A 23435-nucleotide genomic window follows, 5' to 3' on the forward strand; every position below is an offset into this window, starting at 1 on the left:
CATTGTGGTCTTCAACATCCTCACCATGGGAAGAGGAGGGGCAGGTACTGATCTCTTCACTCTCTTGGCCAGGGACAGGACTCAAGGAAATGGCCTGAAGCTGAGTTGGGAGGCTTAGGCTGGATATCAGGAAAAGGTTCTTCACCCAGAGGGTGGCTGGGCACTGAACAGGCTCCTCAGGGAACTGCTCACTGCACCAAGGATGACAGAGCTCAAGGAGTGTTTGGACAATGCTCTCAGGCACAGGGTGATTCTTGGGGTGTCCTGTGCAAGGCCATCAGTGATTCTCCCAAGTCCCTTCCAACTCAGCATATTCTGTGAAGTCTGAAATCTACCAAAAAATACTGGTTTTTTTTATTAGTACTCTTAACTTCACACATAATCCAGTAACAGCTCTTGTCAGGCAGTTTTGCACACTGCATTTATTTGCCTGTCTGGTTCAAGCAGGAGGAACATTTTCCAGAGTTGAACAAAGCTTTTTTATTTTCTAGGTCTCTTACTAAATGCATTACCCAGCCTAACACACCTTGAGACAGAAACAGAGGTAATCACTTACTTAAAAACAGAGGCACGACCCACTATGAATTTGCAACCTAATGGCTCTCACAGTGATTCAGCTTTCTTAATCTGAAAAATTCCTCATTTCATCTGCATCACTGCTATTAAAACCATGGCTCCTTGCTGGTGCTTGTCTGAAGTAAACTGGTGTCCCATTTTCACTCCCTGGCTGAAAGAGGGTGGGAATTTAGCAGAGCTGAGTTCCGTGGTGGCCTTGCACGTGATGTCTGTAAAACTCTGTACAGAGCTGTCATTTCTGAAACACACCCTGAACATACAGGGGGAAACACGAGGACCTCGTGAAACGAATTTTAATTCCCCAGCAGCACAGCCTGCCTGGCTTTGCCATCTATTGGATTTGTCTGACAACAAGAGGTGAAAGGATTCTGCAGCTCCATTGTCTCAACTGCAAGATCTAAGAAAACACTGGCAGACTCATCAGAGAGGTTTATGAGCCTGCAATTCAAAGAGATTAAAAGGAAAAATCTACTGAGATTCTTTCAGGCTACAGAACAACATTAAATAACTATTAGCAGCTTGGTTCAGTAAAGCTTTACTAGAGCCCTTGCTGGGTCATTCAGAAATTGTAAAAGAGAAAAGGTATTTAAGTTTCACTTGGAGATACAATAAATATTTCTTGGGTATTTAAGGCTGAGTTTTAGGGAAAGAATTGCAAGCAGTAAATGGAAATTCAACCCTTTTAACAGTTTATGGTTATAGTAAAAATAGTCATAATACTTGAAAGATTTTTCTAGCTCTTTATCAGGCTTACATACTTAGGATTGATTTTTTTTTTTCAAACCAAACACAATTAAACTTCAAGATATGTACTGTCAGTCAAATACCATTCACAGTATCTATTCTGCAGAAAAATCACAAGTTTTCACAGGTTAATTTTTTCTAATAGGCTTTTCAGTTTTGAAATGATTACTTAAATTTAAGTCTTTTCAGTTAATTTAAAACAATCCCACTTAATTTGAAATTTTAACAAAGTCATGTGTTAAGAATTTTCATAACAAAGAGATATGTTTTTTATAAAAATACCGAAACAATCCTGCCCCACTTGTTGCAGATGAGATTTAAAATCCAAGAGTTCAAAGGCTTGTGCTCCAGCTGAGGGGCTCCAGCCATAAATCCATGGCTGGAGAAGGAATATACACTCCTGTCACGTACAGAGCATAACCTGGCACACTGCAAAACCAGATATTGTCAGCAAAGCTTGTATTAGTGAGCAGATATTACAAAATGAGCTGTTTTAGGCTAAGTACAATTTTTTATGTTGTGCCTCACTGCCTGATGGAAAGGAACAGAGAGGATGGAACCAGAGCCATTCTCAGAGGCACAAGCAATTCCAGGTAAGAGCCTGGAATTCCTCATGCCTAAGAACTAACACATGAACAAAACAGAAATTATGTTGGAATGTTACTCCTGTATGAAAATTGTATCTAAAATATTCTTCTAGAAGTGTTAATTTAAAAACTGAAAATCCAAAGGAGGAATGTGCCAAGATGTGAAAACTCCTTCCTCCACCCTATGAACCCTTGGAGGCTACAGGGAAGATGAGAGGGAGTTTTTACCAGGGCATTTAGTGACAGGACAAGAAAGAATGGATTCAAACTCAAAGATTGCAGGTTTTCATTAGATAGTGGGAAAAAAATATTTGGCTGTGAGGGTGGTGAGGCCCAGGCTGCCCAGAGAAGCTGTGGGTGCCCAAGGCCAGGCTGGATGAGGCTCAGAGCAACCTGGTCCTGTAGAAGGTGTCCTTGCCCATGGTGGAGGGGCTGGAACAGGCTGGTCTTTAAGGTATTTTCCAACCCAAACCATTTGGTGATTCTGTGAGTTATGGACATCTGTGTCCATCCTCATGTGGAAATGGACAATCCTTGATTGAACCTCACTAGAGCCATACATAGAAAAAAAACAAACCACCCTAGATTCTTAAATCTGCCACCCAAAATCATATAAAGCAACTGTTTTTTTAGTGTCGATTCCATTACTAACTTTAAATTATTTGCTATATTCATCACCAGAAATGAATCTAAGGCACCAATTCATTGATTTAATTTTGTGACCTTTCTGCTAATCAACCATTAATAGTTACAACATAAAATCAATCAATAATTAAGACATGAAATGAATTCATATTATTACCTTGGGGATGTGATTGTTTAGCTACAGCTCCCTTGTATACATCAACAAAAATGAAGAAATGTTGCAGGGCTGCTACAAAGGGCCCTGGGTAGGATACAGAGATGGGCTGGCAGGGACATCAAAGAGTGAGAGACTTCTCAGAGGTGCACACAGGAAGGAAGAGAAGTGAAAGGCACAAGTTGTGAAGTCCTTATATATGACTTGAGAGAAGCAAAACATATTTTGGTTGGTTTGGGGTTTGGTTTTCGTTTGTTTGGTGTGTTTTTCTGCCATGAGGGTGTTCCAACACTGGAAATGCTGCCCAGAGCAGCAAGGATAGAGAATCTCCATCCTTGGAGACAATAAAGCTAGGCTGGAGAAGGGCTGAGCATAAGGACTGGCTTTAGGTAGGAGACTGATCTGGATGGCTGAAAAGCTCTTCCAGCCTGTGAGATTCTCTGATTCTGTGAGAAGTTTTATTTCTTTCCAGCTGTGACACAAAAGCATGAACTTTCAGGGTTCAGATGATTTCTAACATGAGAAATGTGAAACAGGTTTTATCCACACTAAAAACTTTTGGTCATTATCAGAGTCAAGCTTGATTTTAATTGCATATTCATTTTTTTAAATGAGATATCAAACAAAGAATGGAAAAATCAAAAGAGAAAATCTATTGACAAAAAAACCAAAGTCCATTCTTCATAGGTAAATTGTTATGCAGATTTTTTTGTTCCCATCCCCCAAATTTTTCACAGGGACTGTAAGCAAGATATTCACCATCATAAAAAGTATTCTTCTATGACAAAACAATGAATTGGAAAAAAAAAATCAGAAAACATACAAAAAGGCAGTTCTTATAAGATTTCCAGATCAGAAAAAGTTGGATAAGTATTTAGCCTAACCTCTGAACAGTCTGTGGTTTGTCCCTTCCCCTTTAATGCTATGGCCTGAAGGCACAAAAAAAAATTAGGAGATTATTGGGAAACCTTCAGAGAAAAGCAGTATTAAGATATAAAAGCACATTCACTTGTTATTCTCAACAATTCAAACAGAAAATTAAAACCATAGAGCCCCACAGAATTTCATCTCCTTGGACCTTCTCTGGCTACTGAATTTCTGAGCCAAATAATTAAGATTTAGTTAGTGTAAGACAAGAAGGTACACAGAAATAAACAATCTGTGAAATGGGGAAATGAGTGCAGTGCAAAGGGCTTCCTGCTGATGGGCAGCCCCACACACACACTGGCATCCTTCAGATCCTGCTTCCTGGCCTTCCTTTGCATCTTCCTAACTTGCTGTATTCTCTCTCTCATCACTATTCCCCTTAGCTGCTGTCTCAATCCCTTTGTTTCTCTGAGCTTTTATGGCAGTGTCTACGAATTTGTCTAGAATCATGACTTCAGAAGCAGCTTGACAGGCATTCAAAGAACTAGAATTTATTTCCCCATCATTTTGCTGCCAGGGAACATGCTGGAAAGAATGCAGCAAGCATTGCACATGTGTGTTAGGTGTGGCTCAGTCTGAAACACGGGGCGCCCTGGGAATGGCACCCTCTGTGCTAAAACAGAATGTCCCATCACATCCCACTACCAAACACCTGCCTAAATGCAGGTACAATCTGATTTCTCTATTTAACAAGTCTTTTATACAGAATCTTGAGATGGCTTTTTGAAGAACTCATCTCAATGCAAAAGAATCTCAGAAAATAGAGATAATCTTCAATTTATGACCAAAACTAATTTATAGCAATGTCCTTAAATCCCAAGGGAAAACAAAATCTTGATGTAGCTCTCTGCTCCAGTGGATTAAACTGATCCAGGCAAAATAGAACTTCATAGTCTGAATTTAAACTTTAGGTAAAACTCACCAAATACCGAGAAGATTCCCAACTCAACCTCTAGTATTTCCTTTTCCCTCTGCACATAGGATTTGTGAGAAGAGAAGGCACAACCAATATTAAAATTGTGAAAGTACAACATGAGAGCACTGAGCAGCAGAAATTCCTGTTCTGACATCACCTTCAGGCATTTAAAAAATAACTTTGAGATGAAAAATTTATTTAAGTCTGATCTTAATACTGTTTACATTACAAATAGAACAAGAGCCAATCTTTTCCATTCTTCTAAAATATTTATTCAACAACTCTGTTTTCAGCCCTCCCCCTCTCCTCCCAAAGTCTGAAACACAAGGTTATTTAACTGGAGAATTCACCCTGTGTATCTCCAGCTCTCCATCACCCTCTTTATCCCGCAGTGATGCCTGTGTGCCACAGCGACTACGCCTTTGTCTCTCCAACTTGTGGCACCGGCGGCGGCAGGGGAGTTAAAAATCAGCACGAGGGAGCAAGGTCTGATGGTGTGCCAACGTACAATGGCAGGGAATTCAATAACAAGCTGCACAGACAGTGGGCTTTTATCAGCACATTCCGCACTGGTGGTGGCTCCACGTCAATGCCGGGCCCCAGTGTGTTGCTGCAGAGTGCGACCGAGTGTTTTCCCCACGGGCAAGCCACTATTATTGACTCCCCCCATTAACATGTAGGGTGGATATACATTTATTGAAGGTTCTAATGGAAGGCTGAGGGACTCCTATCCTGAGGCCAGAGCAGAAAGACAGCCTATCACTTCATGTAATGGTAGCCCATGTGTGACAGACCTGACCTACATTTCCCCCCTTTCTTTCTCACAACAGCCTGTCACTGTTTTAAGAAGCTATTTTCTGAGAGCTATAAAAAGGAATGCGTGCTAGAGCTGCCTAGTTAATATGTTATATTGAAATATTATTTACCAACCTGCTTTAGAAAGGCTAGTTTAGGCTATGGATGAATTATGAGCACAACCCAACACCCACAATGGAAAAGAATGGGTCCTACTGATTCTGGTTATAAATCCATACACGAAGGTGCAGATGGATTAATACTTCCATCTAAAACACTGCAACAAAATGGAGCATAAAACTTAAAATGAAGAACAATTAACGAAGCTACCTTAATAAAATAAAAAGGGCTAAGGTCTGCAATTAGTATAAATTCCATAATAATTCAAACTACCAGGAATAATGCCCCCTAACGTTTTTTGGGAAGTAATTCTGTGTTTTCAGCAGCTAATGTATGTGTAGCACAAGCTATAAATAATGGAGCCACGTTTGAAAGTAGGACAAGAGCGAAAGAAACATTCGGTTCAGCACTAAACAAGCATTTTAAAATACCATCTAACTACCACTCCCAGCCCCTGCTTTTTTAAAGAGCTGCTGCCACTCCAGCACTCCTTGGCAGGAACCTACCACGCCGCTGCAGGTCATACTCTTTTTTTGTCTCCTCGTTCCCTAGAATTTTCCACGCTTGATCAATTTCGATGAACCGCTGCACGCGCTCCTCCGCTTCTCCTGCTGGCACATCTGCCTCCTGTTTGTCGGGATGATACTGCCAATCAAAAACAACATAAAAAAAAAAAGGGTTGGGGGAGTCAAAGTGAGGAGGGTGGGAGAGGAGCAATCAATAATGCATTTGATACTCAGTTAGGAGGACAGAGAGAAGGAGAAGGTCTAAGCTGAGGAGCCAAAGGAAGGGAGATGACGGCGCTGGGCACGAGAGGAACCTGCCAATTTAATTATCCCACTGGAATGGCAGCAGAACCACCAGTGGCACAAGTGTCACCATGTGCACTGACGGCATTTTCTGGATAATTTGCTGATGGAATCACTGGCCTTATGGACAATTTACCTAGAGAGTGACTACCACAAACAGAAATAGGTACATGCAGGGGACCACGACACTGGAACAAGAGGAGGTGCTGGCAGCTCTCGTGATACTACATAGAGCTGATTTCAACACAACCACCAGTGTTTAGTTAAAGCTACTACAGATAAATTGAATGCTGTATTACATGTGACTAACACTTTTTATGATTTAAATGGTAAATAAAATATATGTGATCAAATATAATTTATACTACATGTAATTCTACTTTTGAAAATATGCCTCAACGTCTTTAATTTCTTCCAGTTCAGTGAATCAATAGCCCTTCCAAATACTTAAAGTCATGGATCACTGGCTACAAAATTGTGTCATTTTAGTTAAGAAATGTTTATTCAAGGACATGGTTATTCAAGAAATCCCATGCTAAACAGGCAACAATAATTAAAATGGTAACACGTTTTCTTTCTCATTTGTTCTGAGCAGAGCGGACTTGAGTGGTTCCAATGTCCACTGAAAAGGAACCCTCAAAGCTCCATCTTCCTGTAGCTTTAGTCCATCTCCAGTAATCTCTTTTTTCTGGTATTTTAAATTGCTCAGTAACTGTGATGGAGCAACAGGAAACAGCATTTAAGTTGAGGAAGTTGCAATATAATCAGGCCTAGCAGCTGATAACTGTGCCACAGACCAAGTCCTCCCTTACTCTGCAGCTTTAACTGCTCTTTATACCAACATCAGCTGGGGCACTGCAACACCTGTCCTGTAAGTGTTGAAGCAGATTTCTGATTACATGAATCTCTCTGTTTCAGTTTATAATCCGTTTTGGAAAAAGAAGAATACTAGTAACCTGTAGTTGATAAAATCCCAAATGTAAAGGAGAACTTCTCCTGGAGTCTATTTGCTCACTGATGTATCTGTCACTGGCACTGATGGGTGTTACCCACACAAACCCCCTGCACAACAACAGCAGGGATGGCTGATTGAAATGCTTTGAGTCAGGTTTTTTCACAGGTTTTTCCATATACAAGTGGATGTACCTCCAACCTCACATACAAGGTCTGGATGCAAAATCCTGGTTTTGTTCCACTTGGAAGTTTCCTCTGCGTTCAAGACTGAGCACTATCTTACAACTTGCTGAAAATACGGCTGAAGAACAGTTGTGATCCATAAAGATCTATCCCTTTTCTACCTCCTCAACTGAAGACGACAAAATTCTGAGGTGCAAACAAAACCAAATGAATTTTAGTCATTGCACTAATATCTGATAGATATTTGGCCACAAAGACCACACCTTCTCACATCAGTTTCTTAGAAATACACAGAAATATCACAGACCAACCCAAAGCAGAGCTAAGCTTACTGGCTTCTCTCCTGCCAAGAATGTTGAGAGAACACACCCACGAAACTGGTCACACTTTGCTGCACCAAAACCTTGTCTGAAAAATGATCCTGAACTATACTGGAAGGAGACAGCAAAATACAGGAAGCCACACATCACAAAAGTACTATGGAAAATAATAATCAATGCAGAAAACACTACTCTGTTCATTTCTTGAATAATGCAGAAAATTAATTATTTTTCAGGTTTATCACATAGACCTTAACTCCTTTCCTATAGATTTGGAGAATTTAGTATCTGCAGTTTACGTAATTTTTATGTTAGAAAGACTACAATTTCATCCAACTTGTATCAACTCCATTGTAGGGGATCCACTCATTAAAACACACATCTATATCTATATTTATCTATTTCTCTCCATTTTGGTCTCCATGCCTTTTGAACCTGTTTGCTCCTTCCTCATTTGGCCTTTCCCCTCTATTATCACCTAATGCCTTTAGCAAACTATATCTACACTGAGAAAAATCCTCAAACATCAGCTCTTTAATACTCCTCTTATTCTTCTTTTATTCCAGTGACCTCATTTCATCTCAAGTATGTAATTCATACAAGTACTTCAAGGATTTATGTACTTATTGTTATGCTCTTACTGACTTATTTTCCTACTCTCTAGCTTGTTAAAATCCAGGAATTTGTCTGTAGTAAAAATCCTTCTCTTCCCTCTCCAAGACAGCAAATGAGGTGTCCTCTCTCCAGTTGTTTTAGACACTGTTCAGCCACTCAGACACAGAGGACACTTTACAAAAGTATCAAAGATCAGAGGGAGCACTCTAAAGGCCTCTGTCAATACCTCAGACATAAATCAACCACACTCTTTTTTGGGACCTCCCCTCACTCCTTGATTCTTGTGTCAGATCCTGCTCCCTCTCCAGCGTAACCTTCAGAGGAGCTGCCTGAAGAAGCAGAGCCAGGGCTGTGGTTTTGTTTTGCAGGAGGTGAAATATGAGGGATGTTTGTGATCTCCTCCTCTTTCCCATTCAGCCTTATTTCTGGGTTAATCTCAGCTGCAGCCTGCCCAGGCCCCGTAATGCAAACAGACAGGCCCTGTTTTCTACTCGACCTCCCTCCTTCAGCTCCAGCTGAACCGCTGCTCATCTCTGCCTCCTGCACCCACTGCTAAGGGTTTACTCACACTGCCACAGCCCCCATGTCTCCTGCAATATCACTCAGCAGGATCTGTGCAGGTGATGTTCATGTCATTCATCCCCTACCTGAGCACTCTTCTCAGCCCCGTTACTGGATACACTCAAATCTGTGTGTGTACAGCAGTTTGAGGCAACAGTACTTCATAAAAATAACTTTTTGCTGAGCACTCATCCTGTTAATGGTGTTCAAAACTAACTTTTACTAATGTGTTACTATTTTCTAGGCTTTTGTAAAAATAGTAAACGATCCTTTCCCAAGTCCAGCTGAGGGAAAGAAAAATGATGAAGGTTGGTGATACCTGCCCAACCTGATTTGCTGTTTTCAGCTGTACTAGCAGTAACTTGCTGACTCCCTGTCTGGGATTTGTATCACTTTGCAACATATGATGCTTTTCAGTTAGTCTGAATGCTAAAAAATAAACCAATCAATTTTGGAAATGTATTAGTTCATCTGGTAACATACATGTGATATTCCTGCTCTCTCTCCTGACGTTTATCTTAAATGTCACATTGTCCTAGTATTTCTTGAGGATTTTAGTTCTTGGTCTAAAATTTAATTCAAAAACAATTTCTTAAAGGTTTAATTTCCTTTACCTTTTGAAATTGCTGAAAGAATTTTGGAAAAGCACAACCCTTGAAGTCCAAAGCTTGTATGAAAAACACACTTTAAGCAGTATCTGTTGGAGACTTGGTGAAATGTTTGGCACTGCAGGACAACAGGAAAATCTGGCTAACACAAACATAACCTTGTGCCCTTTTCAATTACAATATCATTATCATATCTTGATAAAACAACTGCATTCTACTGTGTTATTTTTCATATTCTTCATATACATCAGACTGTACTTTTCAGCAGGTTGGGTACTGTGAGAAACAAGGTATCACCTAGCAAACATACTCTGAAACACAGATACAGGTTCAGTTTGCACTTCTCATTCTTTTTTCAAATATTCAAAAAGTTAGAAATTTTTCATGGAATTTTTTTAGGTAAATTATTTGTATTTCATTATGCTGATCTGCTGCCATTGATATCTGCTACAGCATATAGACTAAACACATAAAAAGACCTTTTCTGTCTCAAAAAAGAAGGTGTTAATGTTGCTACAAGTGTAGACTAGGAAAATACCTTGAGTTCCAACATCTATTTTATTTATGATATTCTTATTTGTACAGTGTAGCTCACAGTTAGGTTTGTTTAAGAATTTGGAACATGCTGCAGCACATTCAACTGCTACTCTCTGCATTTCTGCCTACTTTACACTCCGTGAAGCTTGGACCCTTCTGCACTTTTAAAGAACTGCAGAATCAATCCCTGGACTTTAATCCCTGGTAGTTCATGTGACAATTTAGTCAACAACTGGCAGTACATCTCAGTAACACATCAGCAGACCTCAAGAGCTCTCACACCACAGGATGAGGAGCCACGAGAGCTGGCTGAGCAACTCCAGCACCGCAGATGCCACGCTGAGGTCCTCCCCACCCTGCCACCAGCTCCTGAACTTTGGGCAATAAATGTAACAGGGTGACTGAGTTTAATCAAATTCAAATTAGCAAGCAGACACCCTCTAGTTAAATCAATGTAATGTACATTTCTTACTGGGGCTCATGAATTAATTTTTCAAAAGACATTTACAGCACCCAGTGAGAATCAGCTGAATACAGCTCAGTGGGAGGGGTGAAACATTACAGACCTGAGTTTTACACTATATTTGCAATCTCCTCCTAAACTGTGGAATATAAGACAACTAAACCACTTAACATGGTCAAACTTCTACTCACAGCTGCTTTTCCACATGAATTGAAATCTTCCAGATTGAAAAGGCTGATTATTTAGAAAAGGTTTAAAAATTTTGCAATTTATCCCTTCTCATTTAGTAATTAATACAATTACTATAGCTATTTTGCCTTGTGTATAAAGGCTATTCACTCCAAAAACAGAAGATGTACCACATCCCTAATTCCATAACTCAAACCAAGATGCTTCATTTTCTAGGCTAATACTGCTTCCAATTTTTCATTTCACTTATGAAAAAATTATTTGGTCTACTACTGTGTATTTTCACAGATAACTGTAAAAAACTCCTCCCTGCTGAAATTACATAGCTTTTAAATAAGCCACTTAAAATGTAAACTTGCTTTTTTCTGACTGAGGAAACTTAAGAGAAATCAGTTCTAATTTTTTTTCCTGGATCAAACTCAGGAGTGCTCTCTATCTTCTACAGATTTGTCTTCCCTACTTCCCAACATTTCCCCCAAAGTTGTCAAGCTTTTGCAGAAATCTTCAGCAGAAAATAAAAAGTAATATAAAAAGGATGAATTAAATGCAGCTGCATTGAATTCTTGATCGTCACTTCTGAGATGATTAATTTGGAAAAATATTTTCAGAGTTTGAATTTTTTATTATACACTATTAAGATATTTTTTCCCCATAAGATAAACTACTGTTAAGGTTCTAAAATTCAAAAGTAATGACAGGCATGGAACAATGATGAAACCATCAGAGCTTAAAAATTCAAGTTAAATTATTCTGGATTTACTATCATGAGTCAAAGTAGCCATTAAGTAGTTACTAAATCAACACAGCACAGGAAATTTCTAAACTACCTGATTTATTAAAGATTTTTAACTCTGAAATCATCTGCAGTCTCATGGAATCACCTTGCTAAATTGAACTGACAAGTTTAGACAAGTCTTGAATTCCTGCTTTATTTCCATAGGGATGTGTGTCTATATCTGAATAAGGGATATATTTAAAGCTGGAGATGTGCCCTGAGTAAACTGAGTAGTAGGATTTTACCAGGGGATTACTCAGATGCACAAAGTATTTTTAAAGTTTGAAAGAACTTAAATCTAATGACTAAACCTGACCTTAAAATTAAAGAGCAAATGATAGAATATTAACATCTCAAATTAACTCAGCATCTCAGCATCCTTAGCCCTTTCTCCATTTTAGGCATATAATAGCAGCTACAGCATTTTTATAGGCATTATTTATCCATGGAGTGCAAGGAGAAGTATGATTTCCACCCAACAATGAATTACCTGTTTTAAAAAAACAATTAAAAAAAGCTACACTGCAACACCTTGTGGAATGTGTACAAAGATGAGTATTTATATTAAAAAATAAGCAGTGATGAAAGACACTCAATAATGGTCGGGGAAGAGAAATTCAATCCAAACTTGACAAAGAGAACACTTCGTATCTGGTGCAGGTATATTTTTGAATTAAAACTGCAAACAGAAGAGATCCAAGCCACGAAAGGGTTGGATGGACTAACATGGCACAAGTGGAAGAGGCCCTGGAAAAGCAGGGGATAGTGTGGGATGGGAGCAGGACACAGCACTGCCAGCCCTGTCCTGGCAGGAGACACTGGACACTGCTGCTCGGAGCAGAGAATGAGGACAGGGGAAACACTGGAATCAGCTGGATGAAGAGAGAAGCCCAAAATCTTCCAACCACATGGCCAGACTCATGGCTGGGAATTCAAGAGGATGAAACTTTGACTCCTTATGGGAACTGCACAGATTAATACCAAGTAATTTTCAATCACATTATCAGTACTAGGGGGTTCAATCTATTTATTCCTTTATCAAAGCTCAATATCGAACAGGCAATATATTCAAAATTCAGAATCAGAACTCTCCCTCACAGTAGTAAGTCCAAACTGTTATTTTATTTATGGCACATTATGTCATAAAAAAAGAAAAAAGAAGTTAAAATGGGCTTAAGCAAGCAGAACAGAAAGCCTCATGCAAACAGCCTTACTCTGTACAAAATTAAACAATCATGCTGCACTTAGACAAAATGCACAAATCATTATGTCCTTTGCAATACAATGAAGTGCATCCTTTTAATAAAGCAACAAGATCAAAATGCAGAAATTAATGTGAACATAAAAATATCGAAATTGGGAGCTATGTTGAAAAACATTTGTCATGCTTTATTCTATGTGTATACATTAACAACTGTAATTGTCATTATCCACAGGTTAAGCAAATGAAGTCAGGACAAAAACTGTCAAGTGTTCTCATCTGACACATCCATAGGGCCACGCAAATCTGTCTGTACGTTACAGAGCCCATCATAACACTTCACTTCACATTAAAAAGGAACTGCAAGACAGTCAACATGATGAAGAAAAATATTAACTGGCTATTTCCTATTTAACTTCTGATTGAGTATGAATTCCTGCTATATTTCCCTGCCTTAAAAAAACAAAACAAAAACCTCAGTAAATTTAATGCCAGGCTGCTCTTAGGAGGAAACTCCTCTGCCCTTGCTTACAATATATGTAGTAAATACCAGTTTTTACTGAGACTTGCCAATAAATCTCACCCCCTGACATAGTGTCTGTTCATACTCAGTTTTTGGCTGCTCTGCCACAAATGCCAACAAAGGGACCAATTAATGAAAACTTTCTTGATACATTCCCAGTGGATGAATGTCCGCCTTGCAGAAGGTACCTTGACAACATTCATCTCACACAGGCCAAATGGTTGCTCTGTGGTAGCAATTAAGACACCACCAGTCTTGGCTAGATTTAAACCAACAACCAAATCTGTGTAGGTCGGAACAAATGCTCATAGAAAACTGGAGAAATTAACTGCTAAACAAGGGCTGGATTGGGTCATATAATTGCATCTATTTCTCTAGTTATTTACAGACCATGAGGACACATTTTTGTAAGAAAGCTATTACAATTCCTAAAACAAAATCTCTCAATCTGGCCATATGACCACAATATTTAAGCCACATCTATAAATATCTCAGAAATCAACAATTATTTAAAATCATTTCAAAAATCAAAATATTATGGTAGGCTGACACTCTCTTTGTATTCAGTTTTTTTCTCTCTCTCCACAAAAAGACTGTGTTCAGTCTTCATCTTCCCATAGCTTTGGCATCAAGTCTGGACAATTAAGTGCAGCATTTTGCCTCTTTCTGAAATTACATTTGGAGACAGTTTTGTTGTTTTGATCCAGAAGTGCTTATCAGAGGGTCTCTTGCTGCAGACTGTGAGCAGGAGAGATCAGTGTGAGAGCTTGTGGGAAAACCCTGCCTCCACTGTGAAGTTCAGACTGACTTTGGGTTTTTATGCAGCGTACCCACCCTGAAATCTCTGTCCTCAGACAGTTCAAAGCGTGGCTGATCCAGGTCCCAGCCATCATGAACAAGTAATTCTGCTTCTATTGGTCTCAGGGCTCAATAAATTTGTGTTTAAAGCTATCCAAGATATTAAACTTCTGCATTTGAAACACTATCAGCTAAGCTTAACACAGTGTAGGAGAGTGGGTTCCCCTCATCACCCCACACCCTGGCAAAACTGCACATTTCCAGTTCTGAACTGTCATTACAGGGCTTGTAGCAATATTTTCAAATTATGCAGCATGTCTTTAAAGTTCCAGACCAGCTGATAAAGCACCAAAATGTAAAGCTGAGCAGTCTCCCTGCTGGACACAGAAAAGGAACCATATAATGCAATTACGACACTCCGAGAGCTCTGTAATTACATTTAAAGTTATCACTTTGGCTAATTTTTACCTCCATTGTCATCCTGAACACTTTCAGCTGCAAATCCCCATCAGCCTGTAACAGAATGAACACCCAGATCTGGTATTACCTTTGCCATGCATGTGTCAGCCATAGCTGAGCACCCAAGCACAACTCCTCCAAATGAGCATTTGCTGTGCTTGTGGGCAGGATACACACACAGCCTGCTGTGCTCTAGGGCCCAACTGTTTTTCTTGCACAATCCATTCTGGAATGGCTTTTAAATCAGAACACAGGCCAAATTATCCATTTTATTAAACTGGAATTTGAACTTTTGGCTAATAAAATTTAAGAAAAGCACGTTTTAGCCACCTGTGACAATCAAGGAAAAAAGTGACAAATATGCACTTGGCCCCCACCCTGTGGCACTCACTGAAAGGTCACAGTAAGAAGCCATTTTCCAGCTTCACCAGCTGAACTTATAAAATTAGGGCAAGGTAAAAAAAATACACTATTTTACACACAAATAAAAGAGAGATTATTTACACAATAATGGTATTCTGAAACAGGAAGATGTTTATCTTAGTAAAACAAAGAAGTTTAAACTGCAGGAGAAAATGAGTTAGTTTTAAAAAAATCTTTAATTCAACCATCTAAACATTAAACTTCTGTCACTGCAGGAAGAACTTTTGAATGAAGAATGTGAATTAATTACCAATATATTTATACACCAGTAACTAAATAATTCTGGCATCCTACCCTCCTAGATTCAAAGTGCTTTTCAATTCAGAATGACTTAAGTTTCACCTGAAAAACTCTTGAGCACTGTTGTGTAATCGAACACCAATTGGGGTGGAACCCTCAAGCACTGTGGTGCTGGCTGCTTGTCACTTAGAATCCTTTTGCTTGCCCTTTTATCACAGGAGCCATCAGGAAATCTTACTGCCCTAGTATTTCTCTCTTACTATACAATTTTACTTAAAAAAAAAGAACAAAACACCTATTTGTAGATCAGCTTTTCCATTAAAAAATACCTGAGCAAACCAAAGGCAACATGACTTCAGAGCAAGATGTGTATAAAACACAGGGTTGATAATTTTGATATGTGCTCCTTCTGTGAAGTATGAAGTTGCCCCCAAGGCTGCAGTGGAAAGTGAAATATTTCAGCAGTGAAGACTTCCTTCCCTGGCTTTTCCAAAGGCCTATTTTGCATATAAAGGTCTTGTATAGTTGCCACCCTGAGGCAACATCACAGTCTGGGCTCTGTGGCCTACATGGTCCATCAGGTACTAATTAGATAGCATGTTCTGTCAACACTTTCTTGCTCTTCTTCCATTAATTGATCATCCTGCCCAATTACTACAATGCAACACAGTTCTGAAACCCTTGAAATCCTTTATCTGGGAGAAACAAGGATGAAGGGAAAAAGCACCCTCCCAAAAGAGTCACAAGGTAACTGCATTTGTCCAAGACCTGGAATGACAATAACACCACTGTGCTGAAAGGTTAATTATGTTTCTACCAACTTTCTCTTGAGTCTAAGATTGTTTTTTATCCAAGCATAAAGACTAAAAGCAAGAAAAAAAAAAGCCCCAAACCTACTTCATCTAACAGGCTATACTATAGAGATATCTATATCTATATCTATAGATCTCTATATATATGATATATATATTTTTAACAGCTTATGAAAAAGTAAGGGCTGCAGAACTAAACTCACTTGGCCATTAACAGCATATTTATCATCAGGATATGTGTGGTTAATGCTATCACTGTTAGGTACTACAGAGCAGAAAGTAAGTCATGGACAGTGCACACACAGTACAGCACACTAATCCCACCTATGCACACGGGACTCCAAACAGCTGCCCTTACACTCCCACAGCCAAAGCAAACATAAATCAGCATTTTATAAAAATAAAATACGTGTTTTCTCCATTTCTGAAACTGCACCGAAGATACCAAAGATAAAAACCCAGCGACAAAGCAGCTGCCAAATACAACACGCTACTGCCACCTAATGCTTAGCAGGACACAGCAGAGCGTGGCATTGTCCTCTGCACTACATCAGCAACGGGGCCACAGCGAGACACAGAGTTTAGTGTTCTTCCCAAATATTTGCTTCACATTTCATCCCCTACAGTCTTCCCAAACAGAACTGCTGGGATCACATCCTTTCTTGTACACGGATACTGGGATGGGAAAGATGGATGTAGGAACGCCAAGGATGCACCATGTGCGTTTTAGGAGATTTGCAGTGAGAAGTGAGGATGTTCACTAGGTTTGTGTTTTGTAAGCTGTCCCCTCTGAAGCAGCACAATTCAGTACTGAAGAGCTCTGTGTGACAAGTGTTTGGAAAGGAAATGAAAAAAAAAGAAAGAAAAAAGAAGAAAAAAATAGAGAGGAGCGCTCTTATCTTAAAACAGCACAAAACAAGATTACTTTGAAGGTGCTTTTTTCACTGATGCTGCAAAATGTGCAACTTGTTCACTTGTGTGAAAAGGATGATGCCAGGTCTTAAACTCACCTTCCTAGTCCACAGTCAGCCTTTTCAACATGCTCAGTGAATTGGCAGAAGTTAGCAGAGAACATGCAAGGAGCCTGCTTCTCCCACTTGCAAAGTGGAGAAACAGAAAGTGAGGAGTTCCTTGCGACATTCACTCTTTTCATATAGAGATTTAAACTTCCCCAAAGGATGTCTGTCCAAAGACAGCTGGACAAAAGAGCAAGGAATTTATCTACTTGATTCATTACTACAATCCATCTCTTCTCCTTTTCTTCCCCCAAACACAAACAACCTTTTAAGCTTTTTAACAACTTTAGCCTTGCCCTACCTGATCTTGTTATCAGCCTTGACACTAATTACAGCCTGCACTGCCCATCTCCAAGATGATTCTTTCTCATGGGAAATGCTCCTAATTTGTGGAAAAAATAAAAGATGACAATTTCATTTTCCTTCTCTTCTCTTCGAATTTATCCATTCTATGACTTTTTTTCTAACATTGCTCATTGATCAATTAGCTGGTGAAAATTGTGCCAGTTTTGCCCCTTTCTCCTCATAATCTGCCATGACCAAAACTATTGTGCAAGTATCAATCTTTCCACACAATATTCCATTGCTTGGATGTTTTATACACATTATTTATCTTTGCCATAACCTTCTGGCCAGAAATAACCACTGCCATACCCAACATCCAGCACAGCACATTTATATCTTTGCCTGAGACAAATAAAATCCACCAGAACAGAAATATTTCAGATAACACTGTGGAAGTACTTGTGACTCAAGTATTAGCAGCAAAACATCCTTAAGACAGCACCTTGGAGGAAAAGTGAATTTTCCTTTTAGTTATACATTACCCTGTGGATAATTTTGAAAGAAAACACCCACAGACAAACTGCTTTCTTTTAAATTCAGTCAGAATTAAAAAAAAAAAAAAAAGTTAGGATTAAATGTACACAGGAATGTGCAACAGGTATGCAGAACACAAAATGGGTGTTCACTGACAGCTGCACAATAAAAAACATAGGATGGGACTATCAATCCAGTGCAGCAAATTTTTGAAAATTGCTGGAGTCCTCAAAGTGAAATTAAAAAACCCCACAGACTAAATTACACTGTCATAAACTCATTAATTTCTGTGTTGGGTTTCTTTTTTTTAAAGGTATCTTGCTTAAACATACTTAAAATGCAATTGCTTTTATCATGGTACTATAGCATCACCCTGCTACTTTTAACTTGCTCACTCTTTACTGGTTTTAACTGGTGACAGTGGTTCCCCTCTTTGTCCAAGGCAACACTCCACTAATCCACTACTTTAGAGCCCTGCTGAAAAATCAAGTGTAAATGTTTCAGTTTCTGTTGATGGAAAAGAATATAAAGTGCTGTTGTATAAACAGAAGAAAACAATTCTTTGACTAATGAAGGTATGAAAATGAGGAGAAAAAAACAGAAGCTATGGTTACCAACAAGTACATTTTTAGAAACACATTCTCATTTCCTTGCCTTTTCTTGGTTCCTTACTTTCCTATGAAGAGTGACCCAAGAGCCTCAGGAGGTACTTCAAAAAGCCCTTTGAAAACTACACTATACAGCAGCAGAAGAAAAAACAACAGAAAATCCATCAAAAGCAAAGGAATGAAGGGGGGGGGGGAAACCCACTTAAATTTATAGTAGTATAAAGGTACAAATAGAAAGAGAATTTTAATTTTTTTTCTAAATTTCTGGCTCCTATGCTCACAATTTACACTAATAATGTCACACTGAGCAATGTTCTGTTTTTAAGGCAGATTATTGTGACCCTAGACATATAATTCCAGACAAACAAAAGGTTAGGAAAACAGTTTAGGCAAATGCTACTTTCATGTGAAAGCAGACTCCTGAGTCCTCTATTCTATTACAGGAAAAAACCCAACCAAACAAACAAAAATCACTTCTCCAGAAAACCAAACCAAGCAGAGTAGCTTAAACTACTGAAAGAAGGGGGAGGAACCTTTCCAGCTGACATGAACAGTAGTGCTTGAAGGAAAACGCACAGGATGCTCTTTCCTGGCTCAGTAACATCTGGCAGAAGGGCAGGGACAGGCAGTTTGGGGCAGGAGCCTTCAGCTGGCACTGGGACTTGCAAGAGGAAAAGCTTTCTGCAGGCAAAGTCACGTACTTTGATACCCACAACTTCCTAAGAGCTGCTGAGCACAAAGCACAATTTTCTGTGCTGCCTCCCTGCCCCAGTCACAAACATTCATTTTCCAATTCATCTGGAATACCTGAAAACAGCCTCACAGCTTTAAGAGGTCAGATTTAAAATAATATTTGTAAAATAATCAAAGTCCCTGAGGCACTTCAGCTGCAGATGGAAAGCAGGCCTAGAAGAATACAGGACTTTGAAAAAATTAATTATTAGCAACCATAACTCCAACACTTGCATAACAAGTGGTTTTAATTTTTTGTTTTCTTGAAACTATTTCTTTTGGCTTTCCCCATCTCTGAGAGCAATATAGAATCACTACAGTGTTTGAAGCCATTTGAAATCTCAAAATAACAGGTCTGGCCCTTGTTGAACTATAAGTTTTAAAATGGACATAAAAAGCTACCTATTAACTCATTATAAGATTTTACTCAGTTGTGAAAACCAGCATTAAAAGACCAAACAGGCAAAGCCCCATAAAAAACAACCCAAAACAAAAGAGAAAAAAACCTTAACAATAACAACAATGAATAAAACAGCATTATTTCAAGAATTCATAGCCACAGTGACAAAACAATTCCAAACATAATCTGTGGAATCCCACACACCCAGAAATTAGTTTGTTTTGCATTTATTCATAGGCTTGAAGGATGTGTTCCTATCTGGGCTGATCTAGTTTGGTGTTCATTTAACTTCTGATGTGATGTTTGATGTGGTTGGCAAATTTCTCCATTTGCACCAAGGGAACAACTTTGGCAGTGTGTCCTCACAACACCAAAAGGACACACTTTGAGGGGGACTCCAGGAAATGACACATCCAGATAATATTCTGCTCACTTACCAGAATTCACCACTGAGCTTTGGGACACTGATATTTAATAAGGCTCTGTTTAGGCAGTCTTAGCCTTTACAGAGCTGCCTCATTTTAGAAAGGAATAAATAGTCAAGAGAAGGAGATGGAAAGGTAAAGTTAAAACTTAGCACAGGTCAGCAACTGTAAAGGAAGAACCCGAGGTTTTCATCCCTTGAGTTTCAACAGAAACACTTCCAGAAGCCAGTTTCACTGGGAGAATCCTCCCAAGCCCATCCTTGGCACTGCTCCTCTGCAGCAGTCGGAGCCAATTCTGGATTGCTCTGACAGAAGGCAAGAACCTCTTAAATGAACAGCTCTTGTTCAGCCTCTCCTCAAACACCTCATTAGTCACAATCTAATGTTCTGTCAAGGAAAGAAAAATGTTTAGCTAAGATGCTGCTCAGCAAACTCATTCATCTTTAGCTTCTTGGACTATGGACATTCTTAGGTCATAAATCCAAACAAAACAGACTTTTTCATTATTGGTAATTTATATTAGGAATAACAATGAAGGGTCAAGTTTAACAGTCAGTCAATAGCTGACTACTGATTTTTCAGCCTTGAAACATCACTTTTAATGTACTGAAAATCAAGTGACAAAGAGTTTATCCAAATGACTGGCAGAGTACAACAAGTTGAACTTTTTTTACTATACCAATAAACTACAAGCCAAGCCTTCAGGTACATGAATTCACTTCTGCATTAAATTAGCTCAAATGAAATCATGTCTGCTGCACCTTTGAGCTCAATGGGAGATGAGGAAGCATTTGTGATGCGGTGAGGCAAGAAAAAGATGGAAGGTGGGACAGTTATGTCATACAGATGGGGATTTTCTGACTTTAAAGTGTGAAAAGGTGAAGGAACATGAGAATGTGTTTCTTTAACAACTTTCTGTAATAATTTTATTATGTATTTAAATCAGAAGACAAAATTCAACACAGACTATTATTTTAAATAATAAAAAAAAACCAACAATGGGTTAGCTTATCATATGACAATATTTGAAAAAATGTAATAACTGTTTCAGATTTAACACAAACATAGTCAATTCCATTTAACAGCAATAAGAGATCCTTATAAAAACATAGCCATTCCAAGATGATTGATTCTACCCCAAACTTTTACTACCCTTCACACCATTGTTCTGGACTTACAGCTTCTTTAAATAAATGATCTAGCTAGTGCTTAAAATTTCTGAAGTAGACACCTGAATGCATAGTCTGATTTGGAAATGCAGAACAGCTCAAGGTACTCTTGACTGTGGCTGTTCAAACATCAGATCAAACAGAACATATATGATGTGAAAGCTTTAAGCTGGTCTTTGTAGCTTCCTTCTTCGTGCTTCAATTCTTATATTCTGCTATATGATTTTTATCTCAAACATCTCATGTTGGAAATTAGATACACTGCACAATATAGAACTACTTAAATATGTCTTCAAAATGCTGAAAGAACAGTTGCAAATATTAAAGGAATGTCTTTATGGCATTGAATAAGCTACTAAAGATTTTCTTTTTGATCAGAATTTTAATTTTATACTGACTCGGGACACAGTGAATATTTGTGAATACTGAACACCTTTCACAAAAAGCCTACCAAACAAGAATACAGATCCTTTTAAAAATACATTGTTATACTGAATAACTTACATAACCAGGGCACAAAGTGCTCAAGAGAGGCATCAGATTCCTCTGCAGAGCACAAATGACATAAAAGGCCAAGCACAGATCTGCCATTTCAACTGCTTGGTGCCCATTCTGTTATGGATGAGCCATAAACCTAAAGAGGATGAGGAACCAGAAGCTGCTCATTATAACATATGAAATGTTAACCCTCAGTAACCCTCTAAGTAAACAGATTAAATTTAGAAATAATTTTTGAAACTAACATTACTTTCACAACTGGCTGAACTACCTGGATAAGCAATGCACTACTTACTTGCTGGATTACATTGTGATGCTACAGGTTCTCATATTCTATGTAAGTTAAAGATAAAACAACTTCTGTAGGGACATTCCCATCCCATCCACTCGTTAAAATTTACCTGTATCTTTAAAAAGTCATTACACATTTAAATGTAAACCTAACAAAAGCCAACTCCAAAGTCAGGTGAATAAACCACACAACTCATAGTTTAAACAGCAGCATCAGCACAATCACGATCTGTTTGAATTAGTGACTTCTCTAACACCAAACTTCACTTGGTGCTACCCAGGCCAGTAATCAACTTCTCACGTCACAACTTGAAAATATGCCCCCTTCTTTTTATTCAAGTGGCAATTAGTAAATCAGATGTAAAGAACAGCTCAAAGTAAATCTATCCTGAGCATTAAAACAATAGTCCTTATTATTAAACTTGATGGCTTATCTTTCTCTCTGCAGCAATTAGATTAACTCCAGTCAAGCTCCAGCCAGGCTGCACTGAACTCGCTCTGTTTATATTGTCAAATTACAAATCAATTTTCTACCAGTTAGGTGAAGTTAGAATTAGCTAAGCACAATAATCTGTTAAATACCTGTAACAAGTGTGCTGCTATTCAAACAAAAAAAAAAAACCAACAAAACCCAGCCAAGGCTATTGAGAAAGGAGTACATACACTGTCTGATTCTCATGAAAAGCATTATTATGAGACTTCCAACACAAAACTCAAAGTGTTCTCATATTTAAGATTCAAGTTCTCAAATTTAGCATGAAGTTTCTCAGTAGGCAGGTCCTTTCAGGAGTAATACTGAATTTACTTTGCAATAAGCTTTAAAAGAACGATCGTGCAAGCAGCTCTTTACATATATGACACCCTCTGCATTTCTCGTGACTGCAGAATTTAGATATGTACATAAATCTGATAACAGATTCTTTGCTCTCCAGAAAGTCCTGTGTCTTTCCTTTAAACACACTCCATGGAATAATCTCTTCTTGAAGTAATTTTGCCTCATTAAATTTCTATTAATTTCCTTATTTACTGTTGCTGAGAGTCATTCTCACCTACGCCTGATGCTCTGCTTGCAAATCTTCTACTCTTTCAAACAGATCAAGTGAGCACCTTAACACTTTGTATTTATATACACACACACACCACCCCTTTTGATAAAAAAGATAATCTTTGTAACACTCTGTGTTAAGTGGCACATTTTATTTCCTTACCATATTAAAAATAAGAGCTTCTTGCATACTGTCTGCTCAAATTACATGGATTTTCTTTAAGATTAGGGCACACATTGTAACAGCAGCATATAATTTTCCTGCACAATAATTTTTTTCCAGTTGAAAGGTATCCTATAATATCATCAGCATCAACAGGAACAGACACCTGATTTTCAGCTAGACAAAGCTTATGTGTTTGGTGACTTTGTTCCTGGTGAAAAGCAGTTTTCAGATATAAAGCAGCTACATAAAAATTCAAAAACAATCTGATAACTTACTCTTCGACCACAAAGTGCTAGACCAAAAGCAAATGCAAAAATTGTGCCAAAAATAAG

The 23435-nt window shown here is 38.5% G+C and overlaps 1 protein-coding gene across 3 annotated transcripts in view; it reads right to left on the bottom strand.

Annotated features, from left to right (window-relative positions):
* DNAJC24 (DnaJ heat shock protein family (Hsp40) member C24) overlaps window positions 1–23435 on the bottom strand; it is a 34031-nt gene that overhangs the window by 5491 nt on the left and 5105 nt on the right. For all 3 annotated transcript variants that reach the window (XM_015630797.3, XM_015630795.3, XM_015630796.3), the window contains exon 3: window positions 5971–6109. In XM_015630797.3, coding sequence (XP_015486283.1) covers window positions 5971–6109 — 139 coding nt within the window. The remainder of the gene's footprint in view (window positions 1–5970; window positions 6110–23435) is intronic.

The sequence above is a fragment of the Parus major genome, chromosome 5 (assembly GCF_001522545.3).
Source record: "Parus major isolate Abel chromosome 5, Parus_major1.1, whole genome shotgun sequence".
In the NCBI taxonomy this organism is placed as follows: domain Eukaryota; kingdom Metazoa; phylum Chordata; class Aves; order Passeriformes; family Paridae; genus Parus; species Parus major.